This window comes from Macaca fascicularis, chromosome 6 (genome assembly GCF_037993035.2).
Source record: "Macaca fascicularis isolate 582-1 chromosome 6, T2T-MFA8v1.1".
NCBI lineage: Eukaryota > Metazoa > Chordata > Mammalia > Primates > Cercopithecidae > Macaca > Macaca fascicularis.
Genome location: NC_088380.1, coordinates 141,182,332 through 141,199,779, shown reverse-complemented (window position 1 = coordinate 141,199,779; position 17,448 = coordinate 141,182,332). Strand labels below are relative to the sequence as shown.

The following is a 17,448-nucleotide window of genomic DNA, read 5'->3' as shown; positions in this document are numbered from 1 at the left end:
TGGGAGGCCAAGGTGGGCAGATCATTATGAGGTTTGGAGTTCAAGACTAGCCTGGCCAACATGGTGAAACCCCATCTGTACTAAAAATACAAAAATTAGCCAGGCATGGTGGTGCATGCCTGTAATTCCAGCTACTCGGGAGGCTGAGGCACGAGAATCATTTGAACCTGGGAGATGGAGGTTGCAGTGAGCTGAGATCAAGCCACTGTACTCCAGCCTGGGCAAAAGAGTGAAACTCTGACTCAAAAAATAATAATAATAAAATATATACATTATATATATATAATTTATATTTTATACTTATATAAAAAATAGGGCCTGGTGGTATGCACCTGTAGTTCTAGCTACTGAGGAGGCTGAGGTGTGAGGATTGCTTGAGCCCAGGAGTAACAGTGAGTTGTGATCCTGCCACTTCACTCCAGCTTGAGGGACAGTGTAAGCAAGAACCTGTCTCAAAAAAAAAAAAAAAAAGGCAAAAAACAAAAAACTTGTAGAGGCCAGGTGCAGTGGCTCACGCCTGTAATCCCAGCACTTTGGGAGGCCGAGGTGGGTGGATCACTGGACATCAGCCTGACCAACATGGTGAAACCCTGTCTCTACTAAAAATACGAAAATTAGCTAGGTGTGGTGACACCTAATCCCAGCTACTCGGGAGGCTGTAATCCCAGCTACTTGGGAGGCTGAGGCAGGAGAATCGCTTGAACCTGGAAAGTGGAGGTTGCAGTGAGTTGAGATTGTGCCATTGCACTCCAGCCTGGGGGACAAAAGCAAAACTCCGTCTCAAAAAAACAAACAAAAAAAAACCTGTAGAAATGGAACTTATAAAAAGACTATGAAAATTATATTTTAAAAAAGAGGTCTGGGCACAGTGGCTCAGGCCTGTAATTACAGCACTTTGGAAGGCTAAGGAGGCAGGAGAATTGCTTGAACCCGGGAAGCGGAGGTTGCAGTGAACCGAGATCATGCCACTGCACTCCAGCCTGGGAGACAGAACAAGGCTCCATCTCAAAAAAAAAAAAAAAAAAAAAAAAGATGTGGAACAAATATCTGTTGGACTGCATCAACTCAACATAGTGACAGTATCTCTAATACAGCATGCCACAGTGGTCAAATCCCTTTAACATTTCAATATTATGACAACTACACTCATATATAAACATTGAAGCACATTTGAGGATTTGTCATTTAAAGTTAATGTAAAACTGCAATTTATAGATAAGAAAAATCCATAGTCATGTAACATATTTTTTCTCATCCTCAGTGTAAATGTTACTAAATATCCTAGAATAAAATGTAGTTTACATAATCTGTTACCATAATTTTGAGAAAGAATGGTTAACTCAATACCCTTTCAGTGGCTTTCCTCCACTTATTCTTTCTTCTGCCCACATAGTTGCCTACTCACAGACATTTTTAAAAGTCTTTTAGAGCCACCTTTGTAAAGAAAACAGCAGTCTTCTCTAAAAACAATGTAATTTAGCGATTTTAGTCACTGTTTTCTCCAACTTCACAGAAATCTTAGACTCTAATGGGCAACTTAAGTTCTTTAGCATTATTCTACTAGTCTTATTTCTGTAAACCAAAGATCTGTAGGTAAATTGGTAAGTAGGCAATCTGTCAGCAGAAAGTCTTTGTTGATTGTAACAACTGAAATAATCTTAGCAAATCACAATGCAGGATGATTTAAGGAATCCTAGAAGAGGTATAACATGATAAGACATTCTCACACCAAATGACAAACTATAATGTACATGTGGACTCTTGTCAGAGATTCAGAGAGTTGTGTCCAACCACTTTCCAAATGCTGTACAGACATCTAGAAATCAAGCAGGAGATCCTTCTACTTGGTTTTTCCACAGCTGAAACACTGAACAGCTGTTGTAGGTACAATTCTGGGAAGGTTCTGGGAGAGATGAGTAGGCCCTAAAGGGGTGTCCTAAAAGCATGCATACATCTCCAGAAACTCAGACTGAGTACGACGCCCCCCCACCACTTCAGGGCCTGCAAAACCCAGATGAATCGGACCCCAAATCCTGCTCTCTAGAAAACTGGGGTGAGGTGGCATGGAAGGCGAAGGCACCCAAACACTATGATCCTTATATTCGAGTTTTGAGGCATTTTCTCATCCATGTTTCACCCAGGGCGTTGCATACAGCAGGTGCTCATTTACTGTTTTGGTGACCGCCTGAATAAATAAATGTGAAAGACTGAGCCGAGCCTGGGGCTACAGGTGCACAATCGCCGTGGTCCCCTGGTCCAGCCGCCCACCACCACCCGCGCCAGAACCCGGTTAAGGAGGTCACCCTCTCTATCTATGTCGCTTCAAGCAGCAGTGGCACGCAACGGTCAGTCAGCCCTGGCCAGGCTGCGCCCTCCCCCAGGACAGCACTCACCGTTGGTGTAGGGAGACCCCGAGGCCAAGGCGGCTCCGTTCTGGGCCTGGAGGCTGGCTGCGGCACCGCCGGAGGCCGGTATTCCCGGCTGGGACATGACGACGGCGGTTATCTGGGTTGGAAGGGGCTGGTTGGGGTCGACAACAGCGCACAAGAAGAGAGCTGAAAGACCACTGCTGAAAGCGGAGGGAGGAAGCTAACAACTTAAGATTGAAGACTGGGAGAAGAGAGGGGGGCGCATTAAGCCCGAGGCATGGCGCCGCACTCTCCCCAGGCCACCGGCGGCCACGGCCTAGCCTGGGAGATGAGGCTTGGGAGTCGGGCCCGCGGGGCCGCGAACGCCCGGCTAGAAGGCGGCAGCCAAACCTGGAGAGAAGGAGGGAGGCCTTGGCCGGAAGTGCCTGTCAGCCGCCGGCCGCGCAGCCGCAATCAGGACACGTGGCACTTCCGGCTCCGGGCTCGCAGCCGCTGCCCCGCCGGCGAGCCCTTCTCTGCCAGCCGGGCTGCCCCGAGGCCACCTGACAGCTCCTGGTGCCCCGACCCCGACGACCGTGCCCGTCCTCGCTGCCACGTCACCGACTCTCACGGCCGGCCGGAAGTGCCATGTGTCACCGCTACGGAAATTCCCGCCGTTGTGAACGTGACCTCGTTCGCAGAGCTGGGATCGTGGGGCAATCTGGGATTCAGTAGCCGCTTTCGTGGGGTGGGACTGACAGTTCCTCTCCTCGGGTTTTGTGAAGATTACCTGAGACAACAGAAGTCATCGTCCTCTGTTGAGACGTACCACTGCTGGTAGCTGGGACGGTTAATGTTCATCACAGTATTTCATTCACATTTCGTCTTCATGTTTCAGATGTAAATTGTAAGGAGTTTTAAAAAGAGGTGGTTAAATATGTGTACGTATTAATAGTGTGATCAAGCCAAGAAGGAGGCCTTTGTCTTTTGACTGGAGGACTCAGAGAAATTTTGATTTTGAAACTCGCTGATTCATAGCATAGTCACACTCAAGTTCATTAGCACATTTAAATGGCAGTTTTGTTTCCTCTTCTAAGAGTTTACAGTAAGGTAAAGAACTCAAACTTCCTTTCAGAGCAAGTAGACTTTTTTTTTTTTTTTTGCAAGTAGACTTTTTTGACTTTTGAAGCCAAAGAGAGGTAGAAACTGCGGTGATTAGACAGCATAGTTAATTAATGACTGAGTAATCATTTTAGCTGCCTTCATTCTATTTAGGTTTTTCCTGCTCTGTGCTGATGATAAAGCCCTTCTTTACAGGTTTGTACTGTTGATTAAAATGTCATGCCACGCGGTTTCAAAACCTCAGTGTGAAGTACATCTTACCTAATTCATTTAGTATCAAATGCCTGCTATGAAGTGTTATATTACATACAAAAAAAGCCAGAACTAAACCACTGTGTCAGGCTGGGCAAGGTGGCTCACTCCTGTAATCTAAACACTTTGGGAGGCTGAGACAGAAGGATTACTTGAGGCCAGGAGTCAGAGACCAGTCTGGACAACTGGTAGAGTCCCCTTATCTCTATTAAAAAAAAAAATTGTTTTTAAGACCGAGTCTTCGTCTGTTACCCAGGCTGGAGTGCAGTGGCGCCATCTCCACTTGCTGCAGCCTCCGCCTCCTGGGTTCAAGCAATTCTCCTGCCTCAGCCTCCCGAGTACCTGGGATTACAGGCTCATGCCACCATGCCTGGCTAAGTTTTGTATTTTTGGTAGAGACAGGGTTTCACCATGTTGACAAGGCTGGTCTCATACACCTGACCTCAGTTGATCCACCCGCCTCAACCTCCCAAAGTGCTGGGATTACAGGCGTGAGCCACCGTGCCCAGCCAATTTTTAAAAATCAAATAACAAATTTTAAGATCTTGCCCAGTGTGGTGGCACATCCCTGTAGTCTCAGCTACTCAGGAGGCTGAGGTGGGAGGATCACCTGAGCCCAGGAGTTCGAGGCTACAGTGAGCTATGATCTCACCACTGCACTCCAGCCTGTGTGACAGAGTGAGATCCTGTCTCTAACAAAAGAAAAAGAATAAACAACTGTGTCAGGCCTAAAAACAGTCAGTAAAAATTCAAATAACTAAATACTAAATTTTATACTAACCCTGTTTTCATCATTTGCCTCAGAACTTTACTAAAAATGTATTTGCTCGGGTGTGGTAGCTCACGCCTGTAATCCCAGCACTTTGGGAGGCTGAGGGGGGCAGATTACCTGAGGTCAGGAGTTCAAGACCAGCCTGGCCAACATGGTGAAACCCCATCTCTACTAAAAATACAAAAATTAGCCAGGCATGGTGGCACATGCCTGTAATCCCACCTGCTCAGGAGGATGAGGCAGGAGAATTGCTTGAGCCCGGGAGACGGAGGTTGCAGTAAGCCAAGATTGCACCACTGCACTCCAGCCTGGCCGACAGAGCAAGACTCTGTCTTTAAAAAAATAAAATAAAGATAAATAAGTAAATATTGGCTGTAAGTAGCATTGAACAATTCAATTCCTTTGTACAAGATCCAAGTACTCGCTCTCTCTCTCTGTCTCTCCCTCTCTCTATATATATACATATATATATATATTTTTTGAGACAGTCTGTTGCACAGGCTGGAGTGCAGTGGTGCAGTCACAGCTCACTGCTGCCTCAACCTCCTGGGCTCAAGCAGTCCTCCAGCCTCAGCCTCCTGAGTAACTGGGACTACAGGTATGTGCCATTATGCCTGGCTAGGTTTTATTTGTTTATTTGTTTGTTTTTGTAAAGAGAAGGTCTCACAAGAGATCCTCCTGCCTCCTCCTTCCAAAATGAGATTACAGGTTTGAGCCACCATGCCCAGTTAAAATCTTCTTTAAGATGAAGATGATACTTATGGTCAAATTGTTTTCAGTTTGGAGCCACTATAACAAAATCCCAAATTATAGACCCAAAAACACTTTAAAATTGCACAGACACAAGCCTCTGAATGTTTTGAAGAGGGAATAGAGCTCAGAGAGAAACAACCCTTCTGAGGTCAGACAAAATCAGGGTCACTCTTCAAAGAGGCAAATACCTGATCTCAAACCTGCATTAGTTTAATTCTCTCTTTTTATTCAACTCATTTTGAATGACCTTGATTTGTTTTGACCTTGGCATGGTGGTTTGAGTTGGTTAAATCAAGCTTTCTTTGAACTTTGTGCTATTTAAGCAGTATCTTTTTTTTTTTTTTTTTTTTTGGAGACGGAATCTCACTCTGTTGCCAGGCTGGAGTACAGTGGCACAACCTCGGCTCACTGCATCCTCTGCCTCCCAGGTTCAAGCTATTTAAGCAATACCTGTGTGTTCAGATATTTATTTATTTATTTATTTTGAGAGGGAATCTCGCTCTGTCGCCAGGCTGGAGTGCAGTGGTGCGATCTCAGCTCATTGCAACCTCTGCCTCCTGGGTTCAAGTGATTCTCCTGCCTCAGCCTCCCGAGTAGCTGGGACAACAGGCGCATGCCCCTGTGCCCGGCTAATTTTTGTATTTTTACTAGGGACGGGGTTTCACCATGTTGACCAGGCTGGTCTTGAACTCCTGACTTCAGGTGATCAACCTGCCTTGTCCTCCCCAAGTGCTGGGATTACAGGCCTGAGCCACCACGCCTGGCCCCAGAGATTTTAAAAAGTACTCTAGTTAGTTAAATCAGGTTAAATCAACGTAAATAATTTGCTAATAAGTAAATAATGCTTTTTCTAAAATTTGTTCCACCCGTAAGTTGCGATGTTACTGTTAGTGTCCTCAAAACAATGATTAAGTATTTCAAATGGTTTTTACACTCTCAGTGTAATCAGCACTACAGTATTGAGGAGAGCTGGGCACCATGGCTCATGCCTGTAATCCCAGGACTTTGAGAGGCCGAGGCAAGTGGATCCCCTATGCCCAGGAGTTGGAGAACAGCCTGAGGAATATGGCAAAACTCCATCTATACAAAAACATACAAAAAATTAGCTGGGCGTGGTGACATACGCCTGTAGTCCCAGCTACTCAGAAGACTGAGGTGGGAGGACCGCTTGAGCCTGGGAGATTGAGGCTGCAGTAAGCCATGACTGTGCTACTGGACTCCAGCCTAGGCAACAGAATAAGACCCTGTCTCAGAATATATATATATATGTATATATATAAAAAGAGAGAGAGAGAGAGAGGAGAAAAATGGCATTTCTCATCTGCCTAACCTTTGGGATAGTAGAAAGGTAAGTTTAAGTGAGATGGGACAACATATTTTAAAAGTTAAGTAGCTTTCATATTAAGTATTATCCACACAATATCAAATCCTTTGATGACTCCTTTAAGTGTGGCCACAAAAATATGAAAAAATTATTGGTGATAGCAATTATAACAGTTGCTCTTGGCCAGGCACCATGGCTCACGCCTGTATTCCCAGCGCTTTGGGAGGCCAAGGTGGGTGGATCACTTGAGGTCAGACATTCAAGAGCAGCCTGGCCAACATGATGAAACTCTGTCTCTACTAAAAATACAAAAATTAGCCAGGCATGGTGGCCGATGCCTGTAATCCCAGCTACTCCGGAGGCTGAGGCAGGGAGAATCGCTTGAACCTGGGAGGCAGAGGTTGCAGTGAGCTGAGATCTTGCCACTGCACTCCAGCCTGGGCAACAGAGGGAGACTCTGTCTCAAAAAAAAAAAAAAAAAATTGCTCTTAACCAATTGTTATTGATATTTCTTTGTTCAATTACCTGTATGTACGCTATACTACTATACATTTTTCTAAACTGATGTCAGTATATATTCTACATTTTTATCTTTATTGTCCAGAAAAACATAATCCTTCTGCTACATACACAACCTTCATAAGGCCATTTTCTGCATATTTTCAGAGCCTTCAACCCTAGTTAAGAAAATTGTAGGCCCAGCACAGTGGCTCACACCTGTAATCCCAGCGCTTTGGGAGGCCAAGGCAGGCAGATCACAAAGTCAGGAGTCCAAGACCAGCCTGGCCAACATGGTGAAACCCCCGTCTCTACTAAAAATACAAAGTAGCCAGGCGTGGTGGCGGGTGCCTGTAATCCCAACTACTCGGGAGGCTGAGGCAGAAGAATCCCTTGAACCCGGGAGGCAGAGGTTGCAGTGAGCCGAGACCATGCCAGTGCACTCCAGCCTGGGCAACAGAGTGAGACGACTCCATCTAAAAAAAAAAGAAAGAAAGAAAATTATAAACAACAAAATAAGTGACAAGAAACTGTTCCAGTAAGGATATAAGCACTATACTAAGAATATTCCATTACATTTGATTATTTAGACTCAAAACTGGGAGACAGGCATTTCTAATGAAATTTGCTGATATGCAGAAGTGAACTTAGGCTCCCACCAGAGCTCCTTTGCCTGGCTGTTCATGATTGTTGCATTTTCAGGTGGTAAATAGGATCAATTTGATTTACTTTTCAGGAAAGGGTAAATTATTTTGGGTTCTTTAATTATTAAAAATAAAGACTGTTCAGCCGGGCACAGTGGCTCACACCTATAATCCCAGCACTTTGGGAGGCTGAGGTGGGTGGATCAAGAGATCAGGAGTTTGAGACCAGTCTGTCCAAGATGGTGAAACCCTGTCTCTACTATAAATACAAATATTAGCTGGGTGTGTTAGCAGTTACCTGTAATCCAAGCTACTCGGGAGGCTGAGGCAGGAGAATTGCTTGAACCCGGGAGGTGGAGGTTGCAGTGAGCCGAGATCCTGCCACTGCACTCCAGCCTGGGTGACAGAGCAAAACTCCCTATAAAAAAAAAAAAAAGAAAAAAAGACTGTTCCATTTCTATTTCAAACAAAGAACAGTTTCAGTTACAAACAGGTTTATAAGAACAACAGTTTTGTTTACTGAAACTGTCTTGTGGTTCCTTTTTAAGAACAGTTACTTTGGCCTCATTTGCTTCTGACAGGACAGCTGTTTGTATCTGAAGTCAGCAGCTCTGAGCTACATCACAAGTACATTCATCCCCACCAGGCCTGAAAATCCCATTGCTTTCTTTGAAAACTTCTCATTTTTATGTAACTTTTACCATTCTTCCTGCCCATTCTGGTTACTTTTCATCATCTTGCACTTGAACTGTTGGGAATGAATAGCCTTCTGGATTGCCTCTCTCTAATCCAACCCACATGTTGAATTGAGTTCCTGAACTACTGATTCCATTTTTTTACTTTCCTATACTCCCAGATCTGTGATTACTCCCTCCACTTGCTCCATCAAGTTAAAATTTTTCTGCATGACTTTTCTCATCTCAAGCTAAGTAAAATCCACAGTGCTACCCAGGCCCCACATGACCTGGCCTTGCTACCTCTTTGACTTCCACACTCCTTCCCACTCACTCTACTCCAGACACATTTGCTATTTCTCTAGCTATTCAAGCACAAGCCTGCCATTACACATATTTCCGTTACTTGGGATACTCTTCCCCAAGACATCCAGGGAACTCAAACTCTCACTCCTTTAGGCCCTTGTTCAAATGTTACTTTAATTGAAGAGGGCTTCCCTAAATACCCTACATGACACAGCTCACTCTGTGTTCCTCTTACTCTGCTTATGTTTCTTCATAACACTTATCATTGTTATGTATTTGTATCTTTTTTACTATCTTATTTGATAGAGATGAGGTCTCACCATGTTGCTCAGGCTGCTCCCAAACTCCTGGCCTCAAGTGATCCTCCTGCCTCAGCCTCCCAAAGTGCTGGGGTTATAGGCGTGAGCCACTGCCTCTGGCCCTATTCATGTCTATGTTTATCTTTTTTCAATGGAATATAAGTCTATACATAGCCTGTCAATTCCAAGGTAACCATGTCTGTTTCCCTGTTAGACCATCAGTGAGTAGAGACCAAGGACTGTGTCTTATTCACCTGGGTATTCTCAGCACTTGGCTTGGGGCCTCACACTTAACAGGCACAATATTCAGTAAACATTTTTGAAGGAATAAATTTAAAGTGTTTTACCTTCCAGACTTCTGATAATTCTTTTTTTTTCTTTTTAGAAACAGAGTCTCACTCTGTCACCCAGACTGGAGTGCAGTGGCGTGATCATAGCTCACTGTATCCTTAACTTCCTGGGCTCAAGTTATCCTCCCACCTCAGCCTCCTAAGTAGCTGGTACTACAGGCGCACACCACCACACCCAATAATTGTATTTTTTGTAGAGACAGGATTTCATCATGTTTCCCAGGCTGGTCTCAAACTCCTGGACTCAAGCAATCAGCCTGCCTCAGCCTCCCAAAGTGCTGGGATTATAGGCATGAACTACAGCCCTAGACCTATTTTGACTATTTTGACCCTCATTAATTCATTACTATAAGTTACTGTTGCACTTATAGCGTAAACCACATCACTAGCACTTGTTTCTAAACTATGTTGGTCTCAAGTTTTTTTTTTTTTTTACTTGAATGCTTAGTAATGAGAGGTCTCAAGTTCTTTTAGGTTCTCGAGTGTTATGCTATATTGTGATAAGGCCTAATACTGTAGTTGAAGTAGTGTTAGCCTCTGGGCAGGCCCAGCTCACCTGAGAAGGGCTAGAGGTACAGTATCAAATGCCAATTCTTTTTTCTTTTCTCTTTCTGAGACGGAATCTCATCTGTTACCCAGTCTGGAGTGCAGTGGCGCTATCTCAGCTCACTGCAACCTCCACCTCGCCGGTTCAAGCGATTCTCCTGCCTCAGCCTCCGGAGTAGCTGGGACTACAAGCATGTGCCACCAAGCCTGGCTAATTTTTTTTTTTTTTTTTTTTTTTTGAGACAGAGTCTTGCTCTGTCACCCAGGCTGGAGTGCAGTGGCGTGATCACAGCTCACTGCAACTTCTGTCTCCTGGATTCAAGCAATTCTCCTACCTCAGCCTCCTGAGTAGCTGGGATTATAGGCGCCCGCCCACACGCCCAGCTAATTTTTGCTTTGTTTTTTTTTTTTTGATAGAGTCTCACTCTGTCGCCTGGGCTGGAGTGCAGAGGTGCGATCTCAGCTCACTGCAACCTCTGCCTCCCAGGTCCAAGCGATTCTCCTGCCTCAACCTCCCGAGTAGGTGGGATTACAGGCGCCTATCACTGCTGCCAGCTAACTTTTTGTATTTTTAGTAGAGACGGGGTTTCACCATGTTGTCCAGGCTGGTCTCAAACTCCTGACCTCGTGATTCACCCACCTTAGCCTCCCAAAGTGCTGGAATTTCAGGCATGAGCGGCCGCCTCCAGCTAATTTTTGTATTTTTAGTAGAGACAGGGTTTCACTATGTTGGCCAGGCTGGTCTCGACCTCCTGACCTCAGGTCATCCACCCACCTCAGCCTCCCAAAGTGTCTTTTTCCATTTCTAACCCCAACTATTTATCTACAGATACCCTGACACCACAGTATTAGAGATGTATACCTTTGCCTCTAAACCTACCTTTTCCTCATGACATTTTCTCATGAATAACTTCACCAGTTCCTTCATTCATTCATTCATTAAAAAAACAATTTTTTTTTGGAAACAGAGTCTCACTCGGTCGCCCAGACTGGAGTGCAATGGTGTGATCATAGCTCACTGCATCCTCTACCTCCCAAGCTCAAGCAATCCTCCTACCACAGCCTCCTGAGTAACCGGGATTAGGCATGTGCTACCACACCCAGCTAATTTTTAAAATTTTGTGTACAGACATGATCTCACTATATTGCCCAAGTTGGAAAGAGTATTTATTTTTGTTTCTTTTGTTTGTTTTTGAGACGGACTTTCACTCTTGTTGCCCAGGCTGGAGTGCAATGGCATCGTCTCATCTCACTGCAAAGTCCGCCTCCAGAGTTCAAGTGATTCTCCTGCCTCAGCCTCCCAAGTAGCTGCGATTACAGGCACCTTCTACTAAACCTGGCTAATTTTTGTATTTTTAGTAAAGACAGGGTTTCACCTTGTTGGCCAAACTAATCTCGAATTCCTGACCTCAGGTGGTCTGCCTGTCCCAGCCTCCCAAAGTGATGGGATTACAGGCATGAGCCACCGTGCCTGGCTGGAAAAAATACTTATTAAATACCTTTCATGTGCCAGGCACCAAGTAAAAAGGAACAGGACAGAGAGGATGTCTTCCTTCTGTGGATCTGTGGAGTTTATAGTTGAAAGAAACAAAAATGTAGATAAATATATATTTTAAACTTTTAAATTGGTAAGTGCTATTGAGGAATCAGTGCTGAGGCAGAAAATAGCAAAGAAGGACCTGGTTTGGATAGGATGGTTAGGACAGGAGATGACATTTGAGCTGTGATCCAAAGGATGAGAAAATTATGTGAAAAGAGGAGCTGGGTTGGGGAAAGGGCTCCAGGCAGGAAGAGCATCTAGAAAGGCCCAGCTGCAGGAATCAGCTTGCTGTGGTTGGCAAGGCAGAATGGCATGAGATGAGATTGGAACAGTAGAGGGGGACAGAGCCATGAGAAACTTATAAGCCATTTTCAGGAGTTTAGAGGTTTGGAGCAGCAATTGAAGATTTATAAATAGAAGAATAACATGGTCCAAGTATGCTTTAAGATGAATCCATTAACAAAAACTCAGGCCATGCAAGTTGGCTCATGCCTGTAATCCCAGCACTTTGGGAGGCCAAGGCAGGAGGATCACTTGAGCCCAGGACCTAGAGACCAGCCTAGGCAACATAGGGAGACTCCATCTCTATAAAAATTTTAACAAATTAGCTGGGCATGGAGTTGCATACCTGTGATCCCAGCTGCTTCGGAGGCTAAAGTGGGAGGATCACTTGGGAAGTTGAGGCTGCAGTGAACCATGATCATACCACTGTACTCCCGCCTGGGCAACAGAGCAAGACCCCATCTCAAAAAAAAAAAAAAAAAATCTATCCAGCCACTGTGAGGATAAGTTGTTGGAGGGGAAATAATGAAGTTGTTGTTGTAACTTGGGCCAGAAGTGATGGTGGCCTGCAGTAAGGTGTTTGCACTAGAGAGAGAGAAGTAGACTTACTAATTCAAGTAAAACTTTGGACTTTGTTACCTCTTTTGCTTTTGCTAGCCACATGCAATCAATCATGAATTGTTGCTTTTTGTTTGTTTGTTTTGAGATAGAGTCTTGCTCTGTCACCCTGGCTGGAGTGCAGTGGCATGATCTTGGCTCAATATAACCTCTGCCTCCCAGGTTCTCCTGCCTCAGCCTCCTGAGTAACTGTCACTACAGGCGTGCACCACTATGTCCAGCTGATTTTTGCATTTTTGTAGAGATAGAGTTTCTCCATGTTCGCCAGGCTGGTCTTAAACTCCGCCCACCTCAGCCTCCTAAAGTGCTGGGATTACAGGTGTGAGCCACTGTGCCAGGTCAATTGTGAAATCATTTTTTTTTTTGAGACGGAGTCTCGCTCTGTCACCCAGGCTGGAGTGCAGTGGCCGGATCTCAGCTCACTGCAAGCTCCGCCTCCCGGGTTCGCGCCATTCTCCTGCCTCAGCCTCCCGAGTAGCTGGGACTACAGGCGTCCGCCACATCGCCCGGCTAGTTTTTTATATTTTTTAGTAGAGACGGGGTTTCACCATGTTAGCCAGGATAGTCTCGATCTCCTGACCTCGTGATCCACCCGTCTCGGCCTCCCAAAGTGCTGGGATTACAGGCTTGAGCCACCGCGCCCGGCCGTGAAATCATTTTTTTTTCTTGAGATGGAGTCTGGCTCTGTCACCCAGGCTGGAGTGCAGTGGTGTAATCTCGGCTCACTTCAACCTCTGCCTCCCAGGTTCAAATGATTCTCCTGCCTCAGCCTCCCAAGTAGCTGAGATTACAGGTGCGTGCCACCATGACCGGCTAATTTTTGTATTTTTAGTAGAGACGCTGGTTCACCATATTGGCCAGGCTGGTCTTGAACTCCTGACCTCGTGATCCACCTGCCTGGGCCTCCCAAAGTGCTAGGATTACAGGCATGAGCCACCGCGCCCAGCCATGAAATCTTAGAGATTCCAACCTTTACAGTTTCTCACAGGATTGCCTATTTCTCTGTTCCCACTGACTCAACCCAGGCCCTGTTACCTCTCACCTGCGTAACTGCAGCAGCCTCATTACTTATCTCAGCTTTCAGACTTGACTTGTTCCAATAAAATCTGCACACTGCTGCCAGAGGAAACATTTAAAAATACAATTCTGACCATGTTTCTGTTCTGCTCAAAATTCCCAAAAGTTTCTACAGTTTGGGAGTCAAGGCCCCCTGGTGGTCTAGGCCAAATCGATTCAGTTAAACTTTAATACTTGCCTGGTCCTTTTCCTATAACTATTCCTTTTTGTATGTTATTTTCTCATGATATAATTCCTTCTGGATATTAGTCCCCATTTTACAGATGCAGGAACTGAAACTTTGAGTGGCTAATGTCGGAACAAGTCTTTAACCTGTAGCTTTAGTCTGTAGCTAGATAAAGTTTTTCATTTTAAGTGTTTTGTAAAAGTGTATAGAATGTTATAATTTTTTTTTTTTTTAAAGATACAGGGAGGGTCTCGCTCTGTCACCCAGGCTGGAGTGCAGTGGCACAATCATATCTTACTGCATCTTTGAACTCCTGGGCTCATGCAATCCTCCTACCTCAGCCTCCCAAGTAGCTGGGACTTCACATGCACACTACCACACCTAACTAATTTAAAAAAGTTTTTTTCAGAGATAGGGTCTCACTTTGTTGTCAAGGCTGGTCTCCAACTCCTAGTCTCAAGCAGTCCTCCCATATAAGCCTTCCAAAATGCTGGGATTGCAAATGTGAGTCAGGGAGCTAGCTCTGCCTCAAATTTTTTAAAGGCTCACCAAAATGCCAAGGATATCAGGAAAGAAAGCCTATCTAGGACAATAGCTGTAATCTTAAGGAGCCGAGGAGCCTTGCGAATTGCCTCAGGCCACGTTACTGTTTATTAAACCAAACTGAATTCAAGACCAGGTGAGTGGAGAGAGTATAGAGGGAAACCCAGACTGGAACAACAGGCTCTCCCACTGCAGATTAATGAACTCTAAAGAAACCCTTCTGGCCCAGTGCAGTAGCTCATGCCTCTAATCCCAGCACTTTGGGAAGCCAAGATGGGTGGATCACTAGAGGTCAGGCGTTTGAGACCAGCCTGGCCAACAAGGTGAAACCCTGTCTCAACTAAAAATACAAAAAAATTAGCCAGGCGTGGTGGCAGGCACTTGTAGTCCCAGCTACTTAGAAGGCTGAGGCATGAGAATTGCTTGAACGAGGCAGGCGGAGGTTGCGGTGAGGCGAGATCGTGCCACTGCACTCCAGCCTGGGCAACAGAGTGAGACTGTGTCTTTGAAAAATAAAAATAAAAAGGCCAGATGCGGTGGCTCATGCCTGTAATCCCAGTGCTTTGGGAGGCCGAGGTGGGTGGATCACGAGGTCAGGAGATCGAGACCACCCTGGCTAACATGGTGAAACCCTGTCTCTATTAAAAATACAAAAAATTAGCTGGGCGTGGTGGCGGGCGCCTGTAGTCCCAGCTACTTGGGAGGCTGAGGCAGGAGAATGGAGTGAACCCAGGAGGTGGAGGTTGCAGTGAGTCAAGATCTCACTACTGCACTCTAGCCTGGGCGACAGATCGAGACTGTCTCAAAAAAAAAAAAAAAAAAAAAGAAACCCTTCAACCCCTAGAGGACAAAAATGTTCCTAGGAGTCCTTCATGTTACAAATCATATTTATTAAGTACCTATTTTGTGCCAGGCCCTGAAAATAGTTTTTGGAGGGAAAAAAAGTATATAGGGGCCATAACATCAGGAAGCTTATGAAATGTCTGCTGGTATACAATTGTATAACTTCAGTGATTAAATTGTAAACCGGGCGCCATGGTTTATGCCTGTAATCCCAGCACTTTGGGAGGCCAAGGCAGATGGATCACCTGAGGTCAGGAGTTTGAGACCAGCCTGGCCAACACCGTGAAACCCCATCTCTACTAAAACTACAAAATTAACCAGGCATGGTGGGGCACAACTGTAATCCCAGCTACTCAGGAGGCTGAGGCAGGAGAATCGCTTGAACCCAGGAGGCAGAGGTTGTAGTGAGCCAAGATCGCACCATTGCACTCCAGCCTGGGCAACAAGAGCAAAACTTGGTCTCAAAAAAAAAAAAAAAAGTAAATCATAAAGTTGCTGAGGAAGCTTGTTACCCAACCAAACTGGAGTCTGCTTCCCAATGCAGTAAGGCCTGACATCTATATTGAGGCTTTACGTGAGGGTGTTTATTTGCAGGGCGCCAAACAAGGAGAATGTGGCAGCTCACACTTAAGACCTGACTTCCCCAATGGCTTACAAACCAGAGTGGTTTGTTTTTTGTTTTTTTTGTTTTTTTGTTTTTTTGTCAGAGTCTTACTCTCTAGCCCCGACTGGAGTGCAATGGCGCGATCTGGGCTTACTGCAACCTCCGCCTCCCACGTTCAAGTGATTCTCTGCCTCAGCCTCCCAAGTTGCTGGGATTACAGGCGTGCACCACCGCACTCAGCTAATTTTTGTATTTTAAAGAGAGATGCAGTTTCACCATGTTGGCCAGGCTGGTCTTGAACTCCTGACCTCAGGTGATCTGCCCACCTCGGCCTCCCAAAGTGCTGAGATTACAGGTGTGAGCCACTGTGCCCGGCCCAAGCAAGAGTTTTTAAAGGGAGGGGTAAATTTCAGAAAAGCAGAAGTTATAGGCAAAATTGTATATCAGTACATGAGGTTATACATTGGTTTGGCCTAAAAAGATGGACTATCTTTTTTTTTTTTTTTTTTTTTGGTAGAGGAGACAAGGTCTCACTCTGTTGCTCAGGCTGGAGTGCAGTGGTGGGAACACTACAGCCTGGATCTCCCAGGCTCAAATCAAGCAATCCTGCCACCTCAGCCGCCCGAGTAGCTGGGACTGCAGGCACACAAGCATGCCCAGCTAATTATTTTATTTTTTGTGGAGATGAGGTCTCACTGTATTGCCTAGGCTGGTCTTAAACTTCTGGGCTCAGGCAATCCTCCTGCCTGAGCCTCTGAAAGTGTTGGGATTACAGGCATGAGCCACCACACCTGGCTCCCGTGGATCCATTTGATATGGGTCTGGGTTTCTGAAAAACAACTCAGGGACATATGTAAAGATGTTATCTTTAGTTTTTATAAAGAACCAAACATCTTATGACTCAAACTTCTTAGGCTGTTGTTTTGAGCTACTATTACTTTCTTGCTTATCAAGTTGCTCAGGGCTAGCTAGGTATGGGGAATTTCCCTTAAAGGAACTCGAGATTTTCCCTTATTTCCATACTTGGTTGGGAGGGCCAGGCAGGCCCCTAAGAGGGGTCCCTGCTCCATCTCAATATCTGTGACAGAGGACTTAACCAAATCTGGGAGGAAGGCCTTGATGAGAGGAAGACATGAAGAGTTGAGACCTGAAGAGTGTGTAGGAGTTAGCTGGGTGAAATGCAGAGGTGGGTAGAAGCTTTTCTGGCGGAGGGAAACCCTAGTGTCAAGGGAGAGCGCATGGTGTGAAGCACTTCCTGAGGCTGGAGCAGAAAGAGGAGATCCAGCAGAGCCAATGCTAGGCTTTGCTGAGAATCCCTAAACAGCTCTTGATGCATTTAAAGAAGGCAACACCAATCCATTAGAAAAGTACATTGATGTCAAAACAGTCTTATGTAAAGCTGAATACCTGTATGCTCTCTTTGGCAGCGCATATACTAAAATTGAAACAATACAGAGATTAGCATGGCCCCTGCACAAGGATGACAGGCAAATTCATGAACTGTTCCATAGTAAAATAAACATACAAAAAGGCTGACTATGGCTGTGGGGAAAAGAAAGAGATCAGCCTGTTACTGTGTCTATATAGAAAGAAGTAGACATAAGAGACTCCATGTTGTTCTGTATTTGAGATGCTGTTAATCTGTGACCCCACCCCCAACCTTGTCCTTGCAAGAGACATGTGCTGTGGTAACTCAAGGTTTAATGGATTTTGGGCGTGCAGGGTGTGACTTTGTTCCTAGAAAAGCTAGGTATTGTCCAAGGTTTATCCCCATGTGATAGGATGAAACAATGTTGCTAAAAGGTTTATCTCAAGGCACAGGATTTTCCTTTAAACTTATTCATGTCACAGATCCTTGTTCTTATGTCTTACTGCTAATTTCCTCCC

The 17,448-nt window shown here is 45.2% G+C and overlaps 2 protein-coding genes and 1 non-coding gene across 5 annotated transcripts in view; 2 read left to right on the top strand and 1 right to left on the bottom strand.

Annotated features, from left to right (window-relative positions):
• Positions 1-2,773, bottom strand: part of SEC24A (SEC24 homolog A, COPII coat complex component) — a 78,553-nt gene extending 75,780 nt beyond the window's left edge. For all 3 annotated transcript variants that reach the window (XM_005557802.4, XM_045394238.2, XM_005557803.4), the window contains exon 1: positions 2,394-2,773. In XM_005557802.4, coding sequence (XP_005557859.1) covers positions 2,394-2,490 — 97 coding nt within the window. In that variant the 5' untranslated portion in view covers positions 2,491-2,773. The remainder of the gene's footprint in view (positions 1-2,393) is intronic.
• Positions 2,774-2,836: 63 nt separating this feature from the next.
• SAR1B (secretion associated Ras related GTPase 1B) overlaps positions 2,837-17,448 on the top strand; it is a 52,478-nt gene continuing 37,866 nt past the window's right edge. Inside the window, exon 1 of the mRNA XM_073994256.1 lies at positions 2,837-3,665. The gene's annotated coding sequence lies outside the window, so the exon portion shown is untranslated. The remainder of the gene's footprint in view (positions 3,666-17,448) is intronic.
• On the top strand, positions 16,975-17,076 carry LOC123574198 (U6 spliceosomal RNA). Its single transcript, XR_006699095.1, has one exon. It is a non-coding gene; the product is annotated as a U6 spliceosomal RNA (small nuclear RNA).